Source organism: Chrysemys picta, chromosome 3 (genome assembly GCF_011386835.1).
Source record: "Chrysemys picta bellii isolate R12L10 chromosome 3, ASM1138683v2, whole genome shotgun sequence".
In the NCBI taxonomy this organism is placed as follows: domain Eukaryota; kingdom Metazoa; phylum Chordata; order Testudines; family Emydidae; genus Chrysemys; species Chrysemys picta.
In genome coordinates, this window is record NC_088793.1 from 100,934,694 (window position 1) to 100,959,979 (window position 25,286).

Genomic DNA, 25,286 nt, shown 5'->3' on the forward strand with positions numbered 1-25,286 from the left:
CTTCTTTTTCTTTTTTAGTAATTTCAGTTTTTAGCAGGTTTCAGAGGACATTCTTAGCAGTAGTCCCCTTTTTCTTTTCTCCTCTGCTGTCTCACTTATATTTAATTATTATTAATAATTAATTCACATGGAAAGCTCTTAGCCTAGAAGGAAGTGGCTGATAGAAAAGGGATGGAATATTAGTATATTTTCTCTATACAATGAGAAAAGTATAGAAAGGTATATACACTGATGCTGACCAGTTCCTCATTGTTCCCTTGTGTTCCCCTTGTCTATTGGATCCTTCTCTTTTTCTGTCATCTTTTGTGTAGTATGTCTGCTTTCCAGGGCAGGGAGTTTTTGTTATGCATTTGTACAGTGCCTAGTGCAGCAGAGTCCTGTCCATGACTGGAGTCCCTAAATGCTACTGTAATACCAATCCTACTAAATAATATAATATAGTACTCCCCTGGGATGGATAATCTATCTGTCTCATGTCAGTGCTATATTACATTGATTCTTCTGGAAGGCCTTGAATCCTGTTCCCTAGATTTCAGCTGATGAGGCAGGCAGAGAGTATAATACTTTGGACTTGGCCAGCTTTTCTGCTCAACCAGCATACACTTTTTTTTTAAATTAGAGGGTTGTATTTTGGAACATCATGCCAATCTGTCACAACACACTTTAGAATAGAATACATGAGCTCAATTCCACATAAAAGTTCAGCTGTTTATGAAAACCAGGAATGATATGTACATCTACTTCTCAGAAAAAAACCCTGGTATTTTTTTCGTAGCTGAATCGTTCATAGTTCATCACATATCATTGTTATCTCTCTCTGTGCTACATTAAAGCAATTACTTGGAGGTGATTTCTTTTTGTCAGCAGATCTGCAGAAAGCAACTATTCTGATTTCTGAAGGCCATTTCTTACCATAGTCAGGAATTTTTACTTGATGTAGCTTTGGGGAGAAAGGTCAGTTGAGAGGAGTTGGAAAAGGGAGGGGGAGAAAGAAAGGGATGGAAACATATAAACACTTTAAAAATCATGAAGAATTATGAAGCAGGTATGCAGCTATTTCTATATATACGGAATATTGCTGATGCATATGGGGAGACTGGGTAGAAAACCACCTTAAAAGGTGGTCTTTAAAGTATAATACCTGGTTTCTTTACAAACATAGACAGGACCAGTGAACTGTTATATTATGTATTTGCAGATAACTTTAGCTGCATTTATAACTAGGATCACTTTTAATAATATAGTCTCATCCCAAAGTACAAGGATTTCTCCATGCAAGAATTCTGTGCATAGAGTATGAAAATATATTTTTTTAGATTAACAAACAACCTGCCCAGTTTCAAGCACAGATTCATAGGAAACAGGGAGGTGAGTACCTCTTTAAATGTTGTATTTCCTAAAGTCACAGTGCTGTTTAAGACCCTGTTTGGATTCAGGTTGAGATCAGGAATGTGCCACCAGCAACCTTTTTTGAAATGTGGCTGCTGCTAGCAGGTTTTCTTATTGGCATGGAAAGGGTGCTTTTACTGAGATGCATGCTAGCAAATAGGCCTATAGGCCATTCCCAAAAGTGAAAACAGTTAATCGCTCTCGGCATTAAACAGAGTAACAATGTTAAAACCCTGTTAGCAATAACTGTACATAACAAAGCATTGTGGTTAGTACAGTTCTGACTCAGTGTGGAGAGGGCCTATGTATGGAGCATGATGTTCCTTCATAAGGATTTTTAATTCAATTTTTTGTATACATGTATACGATCCCTAATTTAGCCAAAAGTGCGTTCTCTATATCATTTCCAGGTATAAATGTTTCTAAGGAAACTAAAATATATAAAGATGTTTAGCAAACATGGCTGAATAACAGGACTGAAAGCATTGGGTACTACCTTTGGCCTGGTCTACACTGGGGGTGGGTGGTGGGGGGGATTGATCTAAGTTGCACAACTTCAGCTACGTGAGTAACTTATTGCTTTTTATTTTAAAACAAACTATAAATATAAACAAATAGATGATGGGCCAAATTAGCTGCAAGATACTGCTTATGCCAGGATCTGAATATTGTCCTACGTGAATAACGTAGCTGAAGTCAACGTACTTAGACCTACTCACCGTGGTGTCTTCTGTCGACTGTTGCTGCTCCCCCATTGATTCCGCCTGTGCCTCTCGCGGCGGTGGAGTACAGGAGTCGATGGGAGAGCACTCAGGGGTCGATTTATCGCGTCTAGACTAGACACGATAAATCGACCCCCGCTGGATCGATCGCTGCCCACCGATCCGGCGGGTAGTGTAAACATACCCTTTGTCAGCTCTGTATTATTAAAAAACGGAGTTTTATAATGTTTATTACTTAACATTTACTAATGTGTTTTTTCCTGTGGGATTGTATGTGGTAGAAAAATGGTCAATTCCTAGCCAACCACAGAGATTTATTGCTACGGCTGTTTTCTCCTGGCAAGAGTTTACCATAACAACAATTTAATTTTTTTTCTATCTAGCAGTTTAAATTTGTGTATCCTACCATCACACCTACTATATTTGATTAAGTCTCTCAGAGCTAAGGATTTTAGCCTTGATTCTTTATATTAGATGTTGCAGAATAGCATGTTATTAAAGGCTAAACTCTCCTGGTAATACCGATCAAGCTCAGTTGGATATTGAGAAAGTGTGCTCCCGCTCAGTGGAGGTGGTGGAAGGATTTGGTGTGGGAAGAACTTGGACTGCTTATTAACTGTCTCAGAAAGGAAATCAGGAGAGAGTTAGCACAAACCTGCCTGCCCTCACAAGAAAACTTCATTCTCCAAGGTGCAGGCCAGATAGGCAAAGTTTCCTAAGGGTAGGGTGACCAGATGTCCCAATTTTATAGGCCCAGTCCCGATATTTGGGGCTTTTTTTAATATAGGCACCTATTATCCTCCACCCCCATCCCGATTTTTCACACTTTCTATCTGATCACCCTACCTAATGGGTGATTGTTAGAATGTTCAAACCATCTGTGTGGACACGGTGGAAGAGGATTTCAGGATATATTGAGACACAAAAGACAAAATTCAGATCCTGGCATAAGCAGTATCTTGCAGCTAATTTGGCCCATCATCTATTTGTTTATATTTATAGTTTGTTTTAAAATAAAAACCAATAAGTTACTTTTCCTAAATTCTAAGTATACTTAGTGTTCCTATGCTTGTACCCCTGCAGCTGTTTCATAGCTCACTTTTGAAAGCTAATGTAAATAATCTTCCTTTTATTCCTTTGCCTTTTGAATAATTATTATTATTATAAAGGATTATAAACTTGTAAAAAAAAGTATTTGGCACTTCTGCTTCCGGGTTGACACTATTGACATCACTATGCATTCTCCAGACTGTGACTAAAACTCCTTTCTGATGACAAACTCCCACTTATTTGCAGGTTTGATTTGCCACCACTTATCCTTTTTTCGATGGATGGTTTTAGAGCAGAATATTTACAAACATGGAGTTCTTTACTGCCGAATATCGAAAAACTCAGTAAGTTACCGAGAAAGCAGTGACAATTAAAAACAGAACCTGGTGGCCATTTCTTCAGTTCTGTCTTCCACCACTTTATACATGTACTCCCTGGTCAACTAGAGGAATATCTCATAGTAGTTCTCTCATCAGTGGTTTGCTCAGGATTAACCTGGGAGTTAGAGTTCATTGTGGTCACCTATTGACCAGTGGCCACCAATATTGGCTTGCAGCCTCAAATTTTATTTTAATAAATATTGTGAAACATTCATTCAAATAAAGTTTGAAGCTGAAAAAGTTCCAGTGAAAGTTTTAATACATTTTCTATCCTCCATTTTATTAAATTACTGTAAATTGTAATACAATTTCCAAAGGATCATCACTTATTGTCATATTAAATTATATCATAATACTAAAGAGCAATGAATTGTGTAACAGTGAAATGTCACTCAAAGAGACAGTCTTTTTGAGTCTGGAATTTTGTTCTATTCGTAGACAGCTACGTATTTAAATGTACATCAAATATTATGAATTACTGCACTCAAATTTATTAAATGTCAATAAATAAAGATATCCTATCTCCTAGAACTGGAAGGGACCTTGAAAGGTTATTGAGTCCAGCCCCCTGCCTTCACTAGCAGGACTAGCAGGACCAAGTACTGATTTTGCCCTAGATCCCTAAGTGGCCCCCTCAAGGATTGAGCTCAGAACCCTGGGTTTAGCAGGCCAATGCTCAAACCACTGAGCTATTTCTCCCCCCTAAACTGAAATATGAACTTTAATATGCTGAGTCACTTAATTAGTTCAGCCACCATCCTGAAAGATGCACAGTGCTCTGAAGTTAGTGGGAATAGAAGGTCATCAGCATGTTGCTGTAGTGGGCCCTCAAAACTTGCCCATAAGTTGAGTTTGGTTTTCATGGGAATACTTTAGAACCAAAGCCTCATTGCTCCTAGTGTCCCTATGGTTCAATTCATTTACCTTCTTCTGAATATGACAGAATGATAATGTATTTACTTTTTATATTATATATTTAAAAACTTGACATGGTTGCTGGAAGCCACTAAGTGTAATTGGATAAACAAACATATCTGTTTTGTGGCTAACCTATTAAATATAACAAGGGCTGTAAGAGAGTCATAACTCTGACTAATGAGCAAACTGACCTGATCCTTGCGTGTTTTATTCTTTGCTGCCTCTGAACCAGCAGAAGAAATGCAATCAGCTAATAAGTCATTTCATGAAAAGTCCAAGTTTATGTGAAGCTCTGTTTGAAACAGATTTAAGGGAAGTGTATCTTTCCTAGTGGAATGAAAGAAATGTTAATTTCAAGCTTCCAGGAGGATATTTCGAACTTTGGATTACACTTACTAGTTATACACACCTGTTTTCAATTTTAACAGTGGTTTGTGCATTCACACACTTTGTTTCTCACATTAGCAGCTGGAATGGGGGGACCCCTTTATTTACATGTGAGAGAAGATAAAACAGTGGTGTGCTAACTTTCATATCATGAACCAATTCTTCTTAAGGACCATTTCCTTTCCCCAGCTGGTCCCATACATTCTCTGCAGCAACTATAGAGCTTGGTTACATAAGAAAGTACATTTAGGAAAGGAAAACATGAACATAAACTCATTTTGTGCTTGAAGACTTATCAGTGATTAGCATGGTGACACCAGCAACTCTGCAGACCACACAGAAGGTCTTTGTGGACCATTGGTGGTCAGTAGATGATAATATAAGAACTTAAAAAAACATTTGTTGCCACCACTCATAGGGTGACCAGACAGCAAGTGTGAAAAATTGGGACAGGGGGTGGGGGGTAATAAGATCCTATATAAGAAAAAAGACCCAACAATCGGGACTGTCCCTATAAAATCGGGACATCTGGTCACCCTAACCCTCATGCTGTTATCACAAACCTGAGAGGTTGTGGTGATCTATCCTTGTATCTTTACTAACTCCATAGATTGTTTTTAATAGTTTGGCCCAGAAAACCTAGGTATTATCTTCAATAGAGCTAGTCAAACTATTAATTACAGGTAATGTTCATTATGAATTTAGCCCTTTTCACTGTCTGTGAATTATTTGCAAACTGAACCTGATGAATCCACTCTATTTGTTTGTTATTTGGAAGCATCTGCCAAATAGTTTGGATGAATAGTTTTCAGCCTATGGGTTGTTTAATCTTACTATTCTCTTTTTACGTAATGTGGTGGATCACTGAACCCCAAATTCTTTCTGATCTCTGATTGAGTGACAGAAACATTTTAAACAGAAGAATGAAGTTGGATTTCAGGAAACGGTCGCACAGCAAGAGACGTGACTGTTCAAAGGAGACAGGAAGGAGGGTCCAGTGGTTACGTCACTAGTCCAGGCCTTGGGAGAGCCGGCTTAATTCCCTGCTCTGCCAGGCTGCCTGTGTGACTTTGGACAAGGCACTTAGCCATTGTGTTCTTGCCTCAATTCCAAATCTGTAAAATGGGGCTATTAGCATTTCCTTACCTAACAGGAGTGTTGTGCCATTAAAAATTGTGAGGTACTACAGTAATGGGGGCTATACAAGTACCTTATAGAGATTGTCTGAACATTTGCATATGAGGAATATGACACCTTGAATCACAGAAACTGAACCTGGTAGAAAATGTCATCTAAAAATGTTTTGTGACCAGCTCTAATTTTCAATATTACAATTGCTTGGGAAGTAATCTTATAATCACTCAGCATGATTTGTTGCAGAAACATGTGGCACGCATTCAAAGTACATGAGAGCTGCTTACCCCACCAAAACCTTCCCAAATCACTACACTATTGTCACGGTGAGTGAGAATTTATTATTTGTATTCTTCATTATTTGTACAGTCTGCAAAATGTTAGGTGCTTATCCCAAAGAGCTAACAATCTCATTTTAGATGTGACACTACAGTGAGAGTAACAATAAGGGAGGGGTCGGATAAGGAACTATGGAGGGGCATGGCAGGGAGCAACAGAGGAGGAAAGGGCCATAGTTCATATTTTTACATAAATATGCTGCCTTCCTTAGCAGAGGTGTCTATGTCCAGCCCTGTGGACAGATTATTTATTCCTGCTCTTTGTTAGAATAGATTGTATAGGGGTGCTGGTCTCAGTCACATATTAAAATTGTTTGTGCTGCTTATATGTAACCAGTTGGGATCTATCATACCTGCTTGCAGACACATCGGGCTTCATGTGTCATAGTAGTTTCACCAATTAAATGAAATTGGGATGAAAATATGGAAGTTGAACAGATTGTCAGATAAAAGAATGACATGTGGCCTAATAAGTCTTTTCTATCTCTAATTTCTATGTTCAGTTGTAATGGAACACAGTATATATATATCATTTTACTCTAAGAATGAGAGAAATATTTCACCTTTCTTAATTTATTTTCATTCTTAGGGTTTGTATCCAGAATCTCATGGTATCATTGACAACAACATGTATGATGTAAACTTGAGCCAGAGTTTCTCACTTTCTGGGCAGGCAAAATTCGACCCTATCTGGTGGAAAGGACAGCCAGTATGTATCATTCTTTTTATGGTGCTTGTCATAGCCTCTAGATTAGCTCATGTCAAAGCATAAAATACGAAGTTGTGTGATATCAAGGTTCATCAATTTGTTCCATAGTCCATATCCTGCAGTCTATATTGCTGATTTTGTAATGGATAATTTGCCTTTGATACAGGAAGAAAAGCTGTTTAAACTTTAACATCCAAATCATTTTCTGTATCTGAAAACTTGTGGCGATACTTTGTGTGTAAATTTAATATATATTTGCCTATATTCAGACCTGAAGTAAAATGCTGGCACCACTTAACTGAGTGAGAGTTTTATTAGATTTTGCACTTTGAACTTAGCTATGCAAACTGCAGCAGTAATCCCTTACATCAGGTCTGAAAGTCTAGTCTAAAAACAAAAATTTTGTTTAAAAACAAACAAACAAACAAACACACACAGTTTACGGTTATTAAGTGTCAAGTGTCCTTACCTGTCACATCATTTACAAAGCAAGGGAGTGTACAATTGAGGACATCATAGATCTCTCACTGCCCATGTTATAAACAAAGTATTTTATTAAGTATGAAATATTGCATATTTCATCACAAATCGATAACTTTAGCTCTGACCTAAAACTGATGATATTCTTTCACCAGTAATCTCAAAATATAAACACAGCACCAAACATTTTGAAAAAGAACTAAAAATTGCATGGGTTCAAATATATAATTTTTGTTGTTGTTTCATGAGGAATCCAATCAGCCTTGTAATGGGACTGTGGTTGCAACCCTAAATATGGCAAGTTTATCCCCTCTGTGTAATAAAATAACATATACTTGCTGCTGAGCTCAGATTGGACCCTAACCCTTCACAACCAAAACCACAGGCCTGTATCACTGGAACAAAAGGAAGATCATTGTTAGCTGTCAGGTATAGAAATACCCTGACATTCATGCTAAGCTGTGAACAGCCAATAGAGGGCAACATCCCATCTTCAATCCTGTAAGCAGGAGAAAAATATCAAATCACAAAACATTGCAATAGTTGGGTAACAGTAGGGCAGGTGAAAGAAACAACTGAAAAATGTGAGCCTAGCAAAGGATCTCCACTTGCATTTTTCTGAATCTGTACTTTGGCTTGTCTCTACTGTCTTGTATCTGGTTATCCGGTAGTGTGAATGGCTTGAAATAAGATATTTGTGTCCTCTACCTAGATCTGGCTGACAGCGATGTATCAGAATTTGAAGACTGGCACCTTCTTTTGGCCTGGATCAGATGTACCTATTAATGGAACATACCCCAATTTGTACAGGTTGTACAACAAGTAAGTTTCAGAATAGTCAAAAGATTTATGACACAAGTCTTATAAGTTGGTCCAAAGCTGGAAGTTGGCAATAGTTTTTTTAATAAAGATGAAGTATTAGAGCTCTTAACAAAGTTCTGGGAAACAGACACCATATTAGTGTCAAATTATCCCACTTTTACCATGAAACTAACATTTATGGCTGAGATTTTCAAAATCACTTAAGGGACTTAGATGCCCAGTTACCATGGATAATTGATGGGCATCTCTATCCCCTAGATGGCTTTGATAGTTTCTAACTATAGTAAAATGATAGTTTCCCACTAGAAAACAGTCCTGCAATTTTGATAAAAACAAAAAAATATTCCAGGCAAATCTGCAAAATATATTGTAGTTTCTCTGATTTTTTTCACAATGAGAATCCTCACATAGTATCTTCATAACAAGCCAATGTTTTCCTAGTGTATTGTTTTATAGGAAATGTATATATTGTAGATAGGCCCGACTTGATGTGAGTAACTGAACATGGGGGAGGCCTCATTTCTCAGAAAATGGGATTAAGGAGGTAAATAGATTAGCAGGCTGAAAACAGAATGTTTGTGCTAACTAAGTAAATGGGAGGCCTCATTTCTTGGAAGACAGGATTAGGGAGGTAAATGGATCATTTGTGTTAAGTTATGGGTCAGTCATGGGTCAGTTAGCTAAGAGACAGAATGTCTGAGCTAGCTAAGAGAAGAGAGGGAATGCCCAGGGAACCATTTACTAAGAACAAGATAAAAATGGACAAGATAAGTCAGGAATGTAAAGATGAGGTAAAGAGTAGGTCGAGCATGGACAGTGCATGAACAGAGCATGCTGGACAGTGCATGAACAGAGCATGCTGTACAGTGATTGGTTCCTACAGAGAAACCGAACCAATCCGAAAATGTGTGATGTAATGTCTAGTAAATGCAATGAGATGTGTAAATGTATATAAAAGGGAGAGGGTTTCTGTGTAAATATGGATCTGTGATGTATCCTGCATCCATGTCCTGCATTTGAGTCTGATGAACTCAGCATATCATTGCTATATCCAAATAAAGATACCTGAGTGACAAAGGCTGGAGTCGAACTGAGCTCTTGGAAGCCAAGTAGAAAGAGGTCTCGAAGGGAATCCCAACATATATGGCTTCTAAAATTCATAGAAATTCTGCTCCCATCAAAGTCAATTGGAGTTCTGTCATTAACTTTAATGGGGTCAGGATTTCACTTAGTTTTTAAGGACAGAAGGAGCCATTAGGATCATCTAGTTTGATTTCCTGCATAATACCAGCCATAGAATCAGGGAGTCCCTAGGGGGATGCGGGGCCCAGAACAACCCCTCCCCTTCTGGCCCAGGCCCCGCCCCCACTCCACCCCTTCCCCCAAACCCCGCCCCGCCTCTTTCCAGCTTCCGCCCCCTCCCCCGAGCGATGTCGGGAGCCATTGGGGCGGGGCGGGCTGGGGCCAGGTTGCTCACTGCTGCTGGCACCAGGTCTCATGTTAATCCCCCAGGCTGCCCTGGACCCCAGGTCCCGAAGCACAAGGCCACCCAAAGCACGGGCCCCGGGATGGTTGCCCTGGTCCATCCTATGGACGGGATGGCTCTGCATAGAATTTCACTCCATAGTACAATAACTTGTGGTTGAACGACGGCATATCTTTTAGGCAGACATGAAGGGCCAGATTCTCATTTACATTAAGACTCCTTTATGCTGCCAGAGTGATAGAGAATATACTTCATCTCTTGATAAGATACTCCCATGATGAATTAACCTCACAGTTAAAATTTTGTTCCTCACAGCTGCCTTTAATATTAGTATCCTAAACTTTTCCTATTAATTTCTTAGTCATCTCCCAAACCTTTTGTATGATTCCTGTAACCTCATTAGAATAACATGCTACAGGCTTATCTTTATAAATCTGAACAAAGAAGGATAACTTTGTGGTTAGGGAACAGGACTGGGAGTCAGGTGACCTGGTTACTATTCTCAGCTCTGCCACAGACTTTTATGTGTGATTTTGGGAAAGTTAATCTCTTTGTGTATCAGTTTCTTCATCTGCAAAGTGGGGAAAATAATACTAAAATACCTAACAAGGGTATTATGAGGATACTTAATGTTTGTAACGTATATCAAAGTCCTTGAATTGTATGTGCTATATAAAGGAAACAGTTCTTCTTATCTATTTATACATGTGTCTGTTTTAGAAACTTAGGCTTTGAACCTATAAACTCTTATGTACCTATTTAACTTTGTACATGTGCAAAGTTAAGCATGTTTTCAAGTGTTTGCAGGATCAGTATCTTATTAATTGTCATTAGAACTGTTATATTTCATTAAAATATTAGGGAAATTAAACAGTGTAAGTATCTCATTTATTCATTAACATTCAAAAACATATACCTATTATCTTTTTGACTCCAACTCTTAGGCTCTAATTGAATTACCAGGAAAGTTTGCATTCCTGGGTATTAGAAAATTTTGTATTGGGAAATGCTTGCTGACAATACCTAATTATTAATTATTATTTTATTTTAGCTCAATTATATATCAACAGAGAATTTCAGAAATACTCACATGGCTTGATGGTTCCAAATCTGAGAGGTAAAGCTTGATAATATACAACTCAGTGTTAAAAAATGTATGCTAGAAGGATTTTCACTCGTATAGATTTCACATTATTTTCATATGCTTGTAAAACAAGCTCAGTTATTATTTCTTGAGATATAAAGGGCTGTTGTAATTATGGTTGTGTCTATTATCTTCCTGGATCAAGAGTCAGAGATGAAAGAGGTAAATCAAGTCCCTGACAGTATGAGTGTGGGGTGTACATATTTGAATGGGACTGTATAGGCTGGGGTTTGTTTTGTCTTTTGCTGGCTTACAATTTCTTTTTTCTTTGGTGTTACCTGGATGAATTCTGAGACATCCAGATAACACCTGGATGAGAGTGAGAGGAAGAAAGTCTGTTTAACAAAGCCTGTACTTTTGTGGATCTATGTGTATCAAAGAATTAAGAGTCTTCTCTGAGAAGAATAAATATAGTACATTATACACAGTAATGCAGACTACAGTTCAGTTATCTAAAATTTATCTGACTGTGGTCTTGTGGGAATTTACTCTATTCCTATGTGCTATAGGTTGGCAAACAAGAATTAATGTTAATTCCTTGTAATATGAGTGCCCTGCAATAGGTGTATGCCAAGAGCTTTTATACTTAAGAGGTTGTGAACATAGGCTCTAGGTCTGTGGTGTTCTGGGAAATGTAGGTTAGCAGTTGGATGGCCATTTTGTTCCTGTTCTGTTTGTGATTGGCTAAGTTAAATAATATTATTTTAAGAATTATTTTTGTGTAGTCAAATGGGGCAATGAATTACCAGGTGAATTTGTGTTACATGTGAATAAATTAAAAGAAAGCTTTTCATTCTTTTGTGTGAGGGATTATAGGTGAATACCTCATATAAATTGGGGGTTAGATGAAATTCTCTGGAATCTCACCCAGTAAAGCAGGAAGAAGTATGGCAGTAGGCTCAGATTTTTCAGACATGGCCAGCAGTGCAAGTAAAGTGGGCCAGCAAGATATTTATAACTGGTACGGTGTACGGGAAAGACATAGGAGGAGCAGAACGTGGGGCCGCTGAGCCTTCCAAGGAGCTGCGTCTCCTCCGGCTCCATCTGTACAGCAGCAGCTCCGCCAGAGGGCAGGGCTGGGGCGGTACAGCCGCCAGAGGAGCTGCCGGCCTTCTGCTCCTTTCCACGCTGTGGTTTCTGGGAGAGCCCTGTGGTTCAGGGAACTGCCCCCCCAGCCCTGTGCTCCGTCGGGGCTGCTGCTGTACAGACGGAGGAGCTGTGGCCGTGGGGCTGCTCTGCGGCCCAACGTTCTGCTCCTTTGCCCGCTGCGGTTCTGAAATCTCCAGTGCAGCAGGAGGAGGACAGAGCTCCCCCACAGGTAAGGGGGTGGATCATGGAGAGAGGACGGGGAGAGCGGGGGGGCCCCAGGCTGGGGGCGGGGAGGAGTTACGTGGAAGGTCACGTGCCCCCCCATTAGCTTCTGCCCCCTCTACTCCCATACCGGTCAGAAATGGATTCCACTTGCACCACTGGCCATGGCCTCTAATTTTGGGTGCCTCAATTTCTGGATGTTCAACTAAAGACATTGAAGGCCACTTCTGGAAATGTGGGCCTAAGTGTTTATGCTCACAGAGCAATTGAGAGGAAAATGCTTAAACTGTGGTAAGTTTTTTTGTTTGCTTGGAATTTTATTCAGTGTTTCCTTTTTTTAAATAAAGTTTTTACAGAAACTTTCCCAAATTCTCATAGTGCTCTTTTCTTTGGTTTAACTCTAGGCCAGATTTCTATACTTTGTATATTGAAGAACCTGATAGTTCTGGACACTCATATGGACCAGTTAGTGGTGGAGTAAGTTGTATTTTTTTTAATCTTAAGCTAAATTGCTCCAGAAATAATGGTATACAGTAATTTATACAGTTCAGAAAGGATTGCAGAGTCCTGATTAGCATGACTTTGCTTTACGTTCTAGTTAATTACACAGAATAACTATTATTCAATACTGGAATTCAGCAAACAGTGCTAACTATCAACATCCCTATTTTCATTTTGTTTAGCCTCTTGGGAGTAGTCAGTCCCACCCTGCAATGGTTCCAGCACTGCTGCAAGTACAAAAGCAGAGCTGTAGTCTAACCAGAGCTGCAGAAAATTTGTTCAGACCTACACAGTTCTAGGAAGGGTATTAAGATTCAAGCATGAACATATTTAGAACAAACTTTCATTTGGCTGATAGGTAATCCTTGAAGGCCACGTGACAAATTCTTAAAGCTGGTCAAATCCTTTTATGAGTGTGAAATACAATACAAACTCCAGTTAATATGTATTTTATTTAGTCCACATCATTCACCACATTTTCTGTTATTCCTAGCATATTTCACTTTCTCTTACATGCACACAGAACACTTCTTCCTGGGAAACATAGACATTGTCATACCAGATCAGCCCAATAGTCTATCTAAGTTAGGCCTGGTCTACACTTGGGGGAGGGAGAGAGCTTGATCTAAGATATGCAACTTCAGCTACGTAAATAATGTAGCTGAAGTCGATGTACTTAGATCTACTCAACGCGGTGTCTTCGCTGCAGTGAGTCGACTGCTGCCGCTCCCCCGTCGACTCCGCCTGCACCTCTCGTGCCAATGGAGTACAGAAGTCGACGTGAGAGTGCTTGGGGGTCGATTTATCGTGTCTAGACTAGACGCAATAAATCAACCCCTGCTGGATCGATCGCTGCCCACCGATCCAGCGGGTAGTATAGACATACCCTCTGTGTTCTGTCTCTGAAGGTGGCCTTTAGAGGATGGTATGGTCCCTCTAGTGGACAAATATGGAACAACCAAGCTACAGGGGAAATTTCTTCCTCACCCACGTAATCCATGTTGATTAGTGGTTGGTTTATGTCTGGAAGCAGGAGAGTTTACATTCCTTCTTCATATTAAGGTTAAGATTAAGGTTGCGCAACACTTCCCATTATAAGACCCTGTTTTCAATTGCTTATGATTTTGCCAAACTTTAACCATTTGGGCTGAAATTTTCCATGCCAGGGGTCTGTCACGGTCTAACTTAAAAAAAAAAAAAATTCAGCCAAAATGGTTCAGATCTTTCTAAAAATGAGGCTAGGGAAAAACATGTTCTTTTGCAATGTTAAAAAAATTCTGGCAAACTTTTCTTTGGATAGCTCTAGTGCTCCCGTAGGGGCAAGAACTTGACATTTGGCAGAGGAGTTGATCTTTGTGTTCATCCAAATTTGGACAAGTTATAAGCCCTTGAAAAAGCTGCTGTTTTCACATGCTCAGTAGAGATTTCTTAGAGTTTAAGCAGCTAAAATTTCCAAAGGTTCTGTCCTCACTGAGCATGCTCCAGCGCCTCATGGATCCTAATGTTGACCAGCCTAGTGATGACTAGCCACAGAGTGATTATACATACTCCATCCCCTGACAGCTTCTACATGTGACTGGACTGCTCATGCTTCCACACAGAACGTCTGAGCCAGTATAGGGGGCAAATAAAGGCAGGGCATAAAGATGACTGAAGGCTAGGAGAAAGGGAAAAGACATCAGATGAACAGCCAGGAGGAGGGAAATGGGATGAGCAAGGAAAGGAGCCTGGGATGGAGAGACTAGGACCAGCTGGACAAGGAGACTGGAACTTGGATGAGAAGCCTGAGGAATGGAGAAGGGGACTGGGTAGGCAAGGAGAATGGGACTGGGACAAGCATCCCAGCGTAGGGGAAGAGACAAGACTGGGACGTGGACAGAATGTTGGAGGGGACAGGGCAGAAGGGGCCACAGTTGGGAAAAATAGATTATGCTCCTCTCCAGAACATGGACTGAAACCCAAGATTTCTGAGTCTCATCATTCCTCTGCTCTTAGCAAGTATTTGTCTCATCCCCCTTTAGTATTGGTCTACGCAGGAAATGGTAACATTCTGCTATAAGTTACTCCATTTGTGCAAGTGGCAAAGGTCTACGTGGTGGACCAAATTGTTGCAACCCTGCTGATGACCTATTTGGGTGTCAATCTGATGCCACATGATGGAATCTGGGGGGCGGGGATGTTTTGGTTTGCTTTTTTCAAAATAGAAAATATCACACACACAACTCTAAGTTAAAGGAACATTATTAAGATTACAAAGTCAAGCACTCAAAAATAGGAAATAAATCATGCATAGTAAAGACTTGCACCTGCTTCTTCCACATCCCAGGTGAGTGCTATCCACTGGGCATGGGGCTATTCTAAGGTCTCTTTATCTCTCCCTGCCATCACCTCTAAATTCCATCCTGGATCTGAGAGGCCTTCCCAATGAAAATTTAGTCAAAGCCAGTACACTCCTGTGAAACATTTTAGTTTTGATGAATCAACATTTTCCAATGAAAAAAACATTTTGTTGAAAGATTCTTGACCAGTTCCATCTGTAAGACCCTTGCCTCATTTGTTGCAGAAGTTGGGAGGTGTGCAGTGAATGGGGCAGATTGCAGGAAGAGAAAAGAGGGTCTCGTGGTAAAGGCAGTTGAATGCTACCCTGTAGAATCTGATTCCATGCCTGCCTCTGCCATAGAGTTCCTGTGTGGCAAGTCATTAAATCAAACTTTTCACAAGAGGTCACTACTTGTGTATTATGGGTGCCCTACTTGAGATGCTGGGGTCTAATTTTCAGAAGTGCTGAAAACTGACAGCTGAAACTGAAGCGAATGGGAGCAGTGCTTTCAATGTATAAAGTGCTCTATGATGCTAAGTAGTCTGAAAAAAATCCAGTCCTAGGTGTCTCAAATTGGGCACTATCACAGGGTGGCACCCTGAAGTGTCCCTCCTCTGCTATCTCAGGATGGCCCTGCCACAGTTTATCCTCTTCAATATTCCTTAAATAACTCAGCACAGCCAAACGGTGTGAGACACAAGTTCCCTCCTTGGGTCTACTTTATTTGAGTCCAAATAAACTCAGAAATAAAGTTTCTTCTTTCTCTTGGCTTTAGCTTCTGGCTATCACTCAAGCACCTCACTCTCCTCAAGTCTGGAGTCCTCAGCCTTCCTTCTCGGGGCTGGGTTCAGTTGAGTTTCCACCATTATTCCTTGCAGCACTTACCTGTATCCACTTTCTCCAGGCAGCTGCAGCTCCCCAGGCTTCTGTACTGCTGCTGCCTGGAGCTCTGGGAGCTCCTCTGTGTTAGGGGAGCTCCTTTTTCTAGAATCACACCTTCCAGGCTCCTTGCTCTGGTGAGCTCTCCTGAGAGCCACTTTCCTCAGGAGCTTCCTATCTCGAGGATCCTCCCACCCCAACTGAGCCCTGAAAAACATTTATCTGGCTCATTAGCATATTAGCTGCCAACCAACCACCTAGGGATTTAATTACTTTCAAATGGGTCTGGGTTGGCTCATTCTCCCTTACAGGAGCCTGTCAAAGCTAGGCTGGTCCCTGACTTCCCGTTTAAGGACCAGCCCCCTTGACAGGTTCCCAAATTAGTGGATACTTTTGTCCTTCCTCTCTTTGTGCCTCAGTGCTTGACCTATAAAAAGTGGATAATAGTGGTCCCTCATCTCACAGTGGTGGTCTAAAGATAAGTTAATGTTTGTGGAGCACTCATATGCTACCATAATTATGAGTGTCAAAGAAGTCTATATGGAAATTAATAATTCTGTCTTCAGAGCAGGGTTTGAATAGTGTGTTGTAAATAAGGCCTAGGGTCACACATTAAACAATGAGGATAAACCAACTATTAACCTGCAGCTTATTAACTGAGAACCATCCATCATGCACACTGAGTTCTTTGAAAAAAACACAGGAGGTTTTTGGAAAAGAACAGCATGTGATTATGTAATTAAAGACTGTATCAAAATGCATACACACTTGTAAAACAAATTAAGATTGCACAGGCAACCTTAATTCTGGCCTTTCCTAACCTTTGAGTGCTTGATTTTGCAAACTTAATCATATTTTAATATAAATTGTTGTGTATAACATGTATATATATCATGCGTACAGTAATTTTCAGGTTCCTATGGTTTTATGTATAAATTCAATCTAACATAACTGTCAGTATTCTTTTCTTATTATCCATATAAACTTTTAATTCTGATAAACTCTTGCCCTTACTGACTTTGTTCCGGAAATGAGTTCTACAGGTTAATCATATTTCATTTTCATTTCATTTCACTTTCAGTTTCATTCAATGTTCCTTGGTCCTGAATCATAAGAAAAGCAAAATAGAATAACTTTCTCTATAAGGTTTAAAAATCTCACTTAGGTTTAAAATGTTTGATAGATGAGAGTAGACAAATCATTCTGGCTTAAATTTAAAGCAATATGAGCATTGTAAATTATAATAGTTTGAATGTAATCCAACCGTTAACAGATTGGGTTTGCAACTGCCTACAGTTCCAGTTGCAGGAAGAGTTCTATATGGAGGGCTAAGGAGGGATCTGGAATATTTTAGAGATACCATGTAATTCAAACTTGATCTTCACTAGGATTACCCACCTATTTGACATGCAGCATTATTGTTATAATTATTCATATTGCTATAGCATCAGGACTAGGGCCCCATTGTACTAATGCAAACACATAAAAAACATAGGCCTTGTCTACACTACTGCTTAAGTCGATGTAACTTATGTTACCCAGGGGTGTGAAAAAAACGCACCCCTTTGAGCGATGTAAGTTATATGGACTTAAAGTGGTGTCTACACTGTGCTATGTCGCGTCTGCTTCTTGTTGAGGTGGAGTAATTACATTGATGGAAGAGTCTCCTGTAGACATAATGCGTCTTCACCAGACATGCTAAATCAGTGCCACTGCATCAATGGCAGCGGTGCTAATTTAGCGCAGTAGTGAAGACAAGTCAATAGTCTCTTCCCTGAAGAGCATACAATATAAGGGTATGTCAGCGTAGACACTAGCTATGCCAACGGGAGGGATTCTTCTGTCAGTTAAATCAATCCACCTCCCGGAGAGGTGGTAGCTAGGTTGACGGAAGAATGCTTCCGTTGATCTAGCACTGTCTATGCTGGAGGTTAGGTTGGTATCGGTACATCTCTCAGGGGTATGGATTTTTCTCACTCCTGAGAAACGTAGCTATGCTGATGTAAGTTCCTAGTGTAGACCAGGCCTAAGTAGTACATAAAGCTACAATGTAATGTAAGATTTCTGGTGGCATCATATCAGAAATCTTAAGTAATCTGGAAGTTACTGTATGTTTCTTCATAACTAGAGCTGAGTGAATAATTGATTTTCTTGTGGCTGAACCAAAAAAAAAAATTTTTAAATGTTGTTTTGGGTCAACTTGAAACAAAGATATTTTTATTTTTTTCTCAAATGAAAAGTTTTAGTTTGATCCAAAACAAATTTTCCCGGTTCATTTCCTTTTTCACTGTTTTTTGTTTTTTAAATAAATCTAGTGAAATTTCAAAATGAAACATAGTTTGGAAATGAAAAGACAATTTGTTTAATTTAGAACATATCAAAGTGAAACAATCTGACTTTTTCAAAAATTATTTTTCATTTTTTTGGGGCTAAAACTAGTCAGCTGAATTCGACCCAAATTTGCAAATAGTTGTGGTTAACCTGAAACTACATTTTTCAGTGAATAAGCTATTTGTCCCCCCCCCCCCAAAAATGTGCCTAGGTCTATTCATAACTGCCTGTGTGAACAGAATCAAAGCTATTGTTATTCTCTCAGTCTATGCTGTGATGAATACTCCATTCTGTCTTGGTGTTCTTCCAACTATTCAAGAAAAGTAGTCATTCTTTTTTTTTTAAAAGAGAGAGAGAGAAATAAAGCCTGTGATTTAACTTATTTATCCCCTCTTAGTTACACGTGCAATGCTATAAACAGGAAGCAGAATCAGATCAAACAGAGCTTTGGAGCTGTGCTCCAGCTCTGTGCCAGCTCCAGGCAAAAACCTGCAGCTCCACTGCTCCGGAGCTGCTCCACGCTCCAGCTCCGGGCTTCGCTCCAAAGCCCTGAGACAAAATACATATACTTATGTCTTTTAAATGATTTAAGTGTATGTCTTCTTTCTGTTAGGAGAGTGGAAGAGGTATGCCTTGCGGCAGAAAAAATCAAGGCGATCTCTTCTTCTGTACCACATGAGCTGGCAAGCATGAGAAGGGCGGGGGGATGCCAAAGGAGAACTGCTCTTTGTTGTGGGTATACTTGCCATCTGAATTTTAGAAGGAGGGCTTCAGTTTCCCAAATTGGAAAGGGAATTTCCCTTTGTAGGGGTAAGAGCTCAATGGAATTACAACTTTATTACTGTACGAACAGTTGGCACAGTATATATATGCATTCTTGTAATGGTGCTTATTGATAATAAAGGGATGTGCTCATATTTAAAATAATACATGCAAGAAAAATATTTTCCTTATTGCTGTTTCTAGGTTGCCGATTTCGTAAAAGAATATTTTTTTAAAAAATCCTACATTTGGGGCCACATTTGACTGACTCTGGCACTTAGATGCTAAATCTTGTATTTATCAATTATGCAGAAGCTATTTCGAATGTAGTATAGCAAAACTTAGTATGGTGGTTTGGGGTTTTCTTTTATACGGAGAAAGCAGTACAAATCATGCTTTGCTTTGTGGAATTGGTGGACGTTTGCACTAATAAAATGCAGTGATGTTGACAGAATTGTTTTTTAGCTCAAAAACAAAGAAAAAATTAAGTGTAGAAAGATGATAGAGAAACTTGCTTATTTTCCCCTACTCTGATTATACAGTCTGATAGATTGACTAGGGGTATTGAAATCAATAGCAAGGAGAAATTCTAATGAAACTCTATTTATTCTGTAGGTCATTAAAGCCTTGCAGTTAGCAGACGAGGCATTGGGAATGTTAATGGAGGGGCTAAAACAGAGGAACCTGCACAACTGTGTAAATCTCATTGTTTTGGCTGATCATGGTACTGTATCTAGTTTTGTACTTAACTTTTCAGTATCTGTTCTACTATATATCCTTGTTTATTCTCTTCCTTGTTTCTGGTGTTCATGATCACTATTTTAATAAACTATTATCAATAGTCTTGTCAGTATTGCAATTTCTAATATAACAAAATAAATATTTATGTATTCTCATTTTAGGAATGGATAAGACTTACTGCAACCAGTTAGAATACATGACAGATTATTTTAATCAAATTAATTTCTACATGTATGATGGGCCTGCAGCTCGCATTCGGGCTTACAATGTTCCAGAAGACTACTTTACTTGTAAGTGTGAACCCATGCTGTTAGTGCACAACCAGCACAGCAGAAAGGAAAGAAATAAGGAAAATGGATAGCCAATAGTTTTGAACCTTGGGGATGTCTATAATGAAGCCCTGAGGAGGGAATGAATAAGAATTAGCATTTTTAAAATTATTAATGTAATTATTCTCTCATTTCTTGTGGGCATCTTATTATCCCTAAAAAACATTAGCCTTCCCTAAAGCAGCAGGGTTCAATAAAAATAAAAACAAACTCAAAACTAAATGTTAACAACAAAAGATTAAATCTCTCTCTCTCGAAGTGTGGATGATGAATTATGGCAGCAGATTTGCCTTTCTCTGAAGTATTAGGTATGGCCACTGCCAAAGCCAGGAAACAAGACTTAAAGGACCAGTGATCCAGATCTTGTCCAGTACTGCAAATCTGATATTCCAAAGTGGGGGTGGGGTAGAGGTGGAGAGTCTGTCTCCAGTGATTTGTCAGCTTTGTCTTTGGTTAGATACTGCCATGGCAGCTTTCTGCAGTCCACCTTTTTTGGGTTCCTAGCTAGTGATTCTGGCAGCTAATAAGTACATGGCTGGGTAATCTGCACAGGCTGACAAAACACTCGGTGCTCACTTTTACAAATAGTATACAAGTGGATGCAAAAATAGTGAAAATTCTTTGAATTTTCAATAGCTTGAATGCAACTTATTCTATTGTCTGTTTTCTTAAACAGTTGATTCTGAAGGAATTGTTAAAAACCTTACCGTGAGTAAACTTTTGTACATTTATTTTCTCTTAATGGTATTTTGATTAAAAGGCATATTTTTGTGGCTATATTGCATGTGCACTTCTCAAACCCTAACTTTTGCACCAGGTCCATATTGTTTTTAGTGGGGGTATTGACTCAAGTGTGACTCTTTGAGTACAATTGGAGGCAAATCCTAGATGTTCCAGTTTGTATGTGGGCTTGGCCCAGGAGGTCTCTATGGGGGATCAAGGGAAGGAAATTTCCCACACTCCAGAGTAGGCGGAATTGGTTGACTTGCATTGGAGTGGCTCCACAGACCTTACCCCACCACCAGGCAGGTGGAGAATGAGTTATCTGAGAACTAGGATCTAGAGTACAGATGCAAGGCAGTGAAGAAGCAGGCCCAGGTTTCCTACAGGAAGGTTAACTCAGCTTCATTACATGTGCAGTAATTTCTTCTCCTTTGTTTTTTTTCTTTCATTGGCTAATTCAATACTTTTTACAGAGTTCAATATCTACTTTAAAATATGAGGGATGGGGAAGGTGGCCAAATTAATGTTATTGTGGGAAGCTTCATTTTTGTATTTCTTTGTCTTTATAATTTAGATTGATTTTATCATTTAAACTTTTAATCATAGAATCATAGAAATGTAGAGCTGGAAGGGACCTCGAGAAGTCATATAGGCCAGTTCACTGCACTGTGGCAGGACTAAGTAACTGTAGAACATCCCTGGCAGGTGTTTGTCCAACTTGTTTTTAAAAGCTTCCAATGATGGGGACTCCACAACCTTCCTTGGAAGCACAGACACCGGCTTCCTCTGGGCCCCGGGGGTTCTCAACCCCTCGCTCCACTCCAGGCCCTGCCCCCACCTGCCTCCTTCCCCCAAACTCCCATCCCTGCCCCGACTATTCCTGCCCCCGCTCCACCCCAGGCCCTGCCCCCACCACAGCCCTTCTCCTAAGCCCCTGCTCCGCCTCTTTCCGTCCCTGCTCCTCCCCCCACCCTCTTGCACAACGCAGAACAGCTGATCGCTGCGGGCAGGAGGCACTGGCAGGGAGGGAGAGAAGTTGATGGGTGGGGCCACTGGTGGACGGAAGGCACTGGAGGGAAGAATGGAGTTGGCTGCCAGTGGGTGCTAAGCACCCACTAATTTTTTTCTGTGGGTGCTCCAGGGTTGGAGCTTGGAAGCCTATGCCAGAGCTTGACTACCTATATAGTTAGAAAGTTTTTTCTAATATGTAACCTAAATTTCCCTTGCTGCAGATGAAGTCCATTACTTCTTGTCCTACCTTCAGTGGGCATGGAGAACAATGGATGATCATCCTTTTTAGAACAGCCATTAACATATTGGAAGACTGTTATCAGGTCCCTCCTCAGTCTTCTTTTCTCAAAACTACATTTTTTTAACCTTTCCTCATAGATCAGGTTTTCTTAACCTTTTATAATTTTTGTTGCTTTCTTGTAGACTCTCTCCAATATGCACATATTTCCTAAATTGTGGTGCCCAGAATTGGACGCAGTACTCCTGCTGGGGCCTCACCCATGCCTAGTAGAGCAGGATAGTTACCTTATGTGTCTAACATATAGCACTCCAGTTAATGCACCCCAGACTCATATTAGTCTTTTTTTGCAGTTGATAACTTATATTCTGTTTGTAGTCCACTATAACACCCAGATCCTTTTCAGCAGTGCTATCCCCGAGATAGTTAGTCCTCATTTTGTAGTTATGCATTTGATTTTTTTCCTTCCCAAAAGAAGTACTTTGCACTTGTCTTTATTGAATTTCATCTTGTTGAATTCTGACCAATTATCCAATTCGTCAAGGTCATTTTGAATTTTAAACCCATCCTCCAAAGTGTTTGCAACTCCTTCCAGCTTGGTGTCATCTGCAAATTTTATAAGCACACTCTCCATTCCATTATCTAAGTCATTAATGAAAATATTGAATAGTACCGGATCCCGGATTGACCCCTGCAGGACCCCACTAAATATGCCCTCCCAATTTGACAGCAAACCATTGATAACTACTCTTTGAGTACAGGCTTTCAACCAGTTGTGCACCCACCTTATAGTAATTTCATTGAGATCACATTTTTCTAGTTTGCTTATGAGAAAGTCATGTGAGATTGTGTCAAAAGCCTTACTAAAATCAAGTTATTACATCTACTGCTCCCTCCCATCCACAGCAAAAGAAAGAAATTAAGTTGGTTTTGCATGATTTGTTCTTGACAAATCCATGCTGACTATTCCTTATAACCATATTATCTTCCAGGTGCTTACAAATTGACAGTTTAATAATTTGTTCCAATATCTTTCCAGGTATTGAAGTTAGGCTGACTGGGGTCTATAATTCCACGGGTCCTCCTTGTTCCCCTTTTTGAAGATAGTTACTATATTTACCCTTCTCTGGTCTTCTGGGACATCTCCTGTCCTTCAGGAGTTCTCAAAGATAATTGCTAACAATTCCACGATTGCTTCAGCTAGTTCCTTAAGTACCCTAGGATGAATTTCATCAGGCACTGCTGATTTGAATATTCTTTAACCTGTTCTTTTCCTATTTTGGCTTGCATTTCTTCCCCCTGGTTGTTAATATTAATTGTGTTGAGTATCTGGTCATAATTAGCCTTTTTAGTGAACACTGAAGCAAAATAGGCATTAAGCATTAAGCCTTGATGTCATCAGTTATTAGCTCTCCATCCCTGTTAAGTAATTAAGTGTTAACTAAATAATCCAAATAGCCATTCAGAGTATATGAAAAGAGGTGTGAAATGTCCGTCCTATAGCTATAGCCCAGAATTTTGGGAATTCCCTCTTTTCTTTCTATCGTTGGTCATGAGTATGTAGTGCAGCCCAGGGTTCCTAGCCTCTTTCAGTCTGATTTTCTTGCACCAACTACCAGTGTATTCTATTATATCATTTGATGGTTTCCTCTATCTTTTCCCTAGATGAGGATCCCATATAGAGTTTAAGGAGTGACCTTGTCTCATGGCATATATAATAGGTGTCATGTAGCCATCTCAGTGAATCCTTTTCTAAAAAAAAAAAAGAAAAAATTATCAATCTCAGTTGCTTATTTGATTGTCCAGGCTCACTTCTCATGTCACAGGTTTAATACTAACAGAGTATATAGCTCTAGCAGCTGAACACCTCTGAACAGATTCTTACACACACTCTGGCCCCTTGTGCTTCTCTGATGGTACAAAGAGACCAATTAGCTGGCTTAACCAGCTGCCTAAAGATTCTGCCTGTGTAGGGGAACCCCCTGGGTGGCACAGAACTAGCAGTAGTGGTTCTAGAGTGCCCCACTGCTGGCTTCCAGGGTAGGGGGCATAACCAGGGAAAACAGTACATGCTTGGAGCATTGCTTTACTCTGGTACTCTCTAGCAGCTGGAATGGCCCCTGAGGGCCATAGGCAGCTGGACACAATTAAGTACAGCCCTATGCAAAGGTACATAAGAACAGCCATACTAGGTCAGACCAAAGGTCCATCTAGCCCAGTATCCTGTCTTCTGACAGTGGCCAATGCCAGTTGCTTCAGAGGGAATGAACAGAACAGGTAATCATCAAGTGATCCATCCCCCATCACCCATTCCCAGCTTTTGGCAAACAGGCTAGGGACATCATCCCTGTCCATCCTGGCTAATAGCTATTGAGGAACCTATGCTCCATGAATTTATCTAGATCTTTTTTGAACCCTGTTATAGTCTTGGCCTTCTCAACATCCCCTGGCAAGGAGTTTCACAGGTTGACTGTGCATTGTGTGAAGAAATACTTCATTTTGTTTGTTTTATATGAATGGTTGGGATTATTTTTTCCAGTCTGCATTACTTTGCATTCATCAACATTGAATTTCATCTGCCATTTTGTTGCCCAGTCACCCAGTTTTGTGAAATCTTTGCAGTCTGCTTTGGACTTAACTATCTTGAATAGTTTTGTATCATCTTCAAATTTTGCCACTTCACTGTTTACCTCATTTTCCAGATCATTTATGAATATGTTGAATAGTACTGGTCCTAGTACAGACCCCTGGGGGACACCACTATTTACCTCTCTCCATTCTGAAAACTGACCATTTATTGCTATCCTTTGTTTTCTAGCTTTTAACCAGTTACCAATTCATGAGAGAACCTTCCCTCTTATTCCATGACTGCTTACTTTGCTTTTGGTGAGGAACCTTGTCAAAGGCTTTCTGAAAATCTAAATACACTATCTCCACTGGATCCTCCTTGTACACGTGTTTGTTGACACCCTCAAAGAATTCTAGTAGATTGGTGAGGCATGATTTCCCTTTACAAAATTCATGTTGACTCTTCCCTAACAAATTATGTTCATCTATGTGTCTGACAATTCTGTTCTTTCCTTTGGTTTCAAACAGTTTGCCTAGTACTGAAGTCAGGTTTACTAGCATGTAATTGCTGGGATCACCTCTGGAGCCCTTTTTAATTACTGGCGTCACATTA

The 25,286-nt window shown here is 39.9% G+C and overlaps 1 protein-coding gene across 3 annotated transcripts in view; it reads left to right on the forward strand.

Annotated features, from left to right (window-relative positions):
* The window catches only part of ENPP3 (ectonucleotide pyrophosphatase/phosphodiesterase 3), an 89,947-nt gene that overhangs the window by 38,481 nt on the left and 26,180 nt on the right, over positions 1-25,286 (forward strand). For all 3 annotated transcript variants that reach the window (XM_065588647.1, XM_005280281.4, XM_042848172.2), the window contains 9 exons: positions 3,408-3,505; positions 6,227-6,306; positions 6,908-7,027; positions 8,220-8,329; positions 10,867-10,932; positions 12,675-12,747; positions 19,679-19,787; positions 19,966-20,094; positions 20,810-20,841. In XM_065588647.1, the coding sequence (XP_065444719.1) occupies positions 3,408-3,505; positions 6,227-6,306; positions 6,908-7,027; positions 8,220-8,329; positions 10,867-10,932; positions 12,675-12,747; positions 19,679-19,787; positions 19,966-20,094; positions 20,810-20,841 (817 nt within the window). The remainder of the gene's footprint in view (positions 1-3,407; positions 3,506-6,226; positions 6,307-6,907; positions 7,028-8,219; positions 8,330-10,866; positions 10,933-12,674; positions 12,748-19,678; positions 19,788-19,965; positions 20,095-20,809; positions 20,842-25,286) is intronic.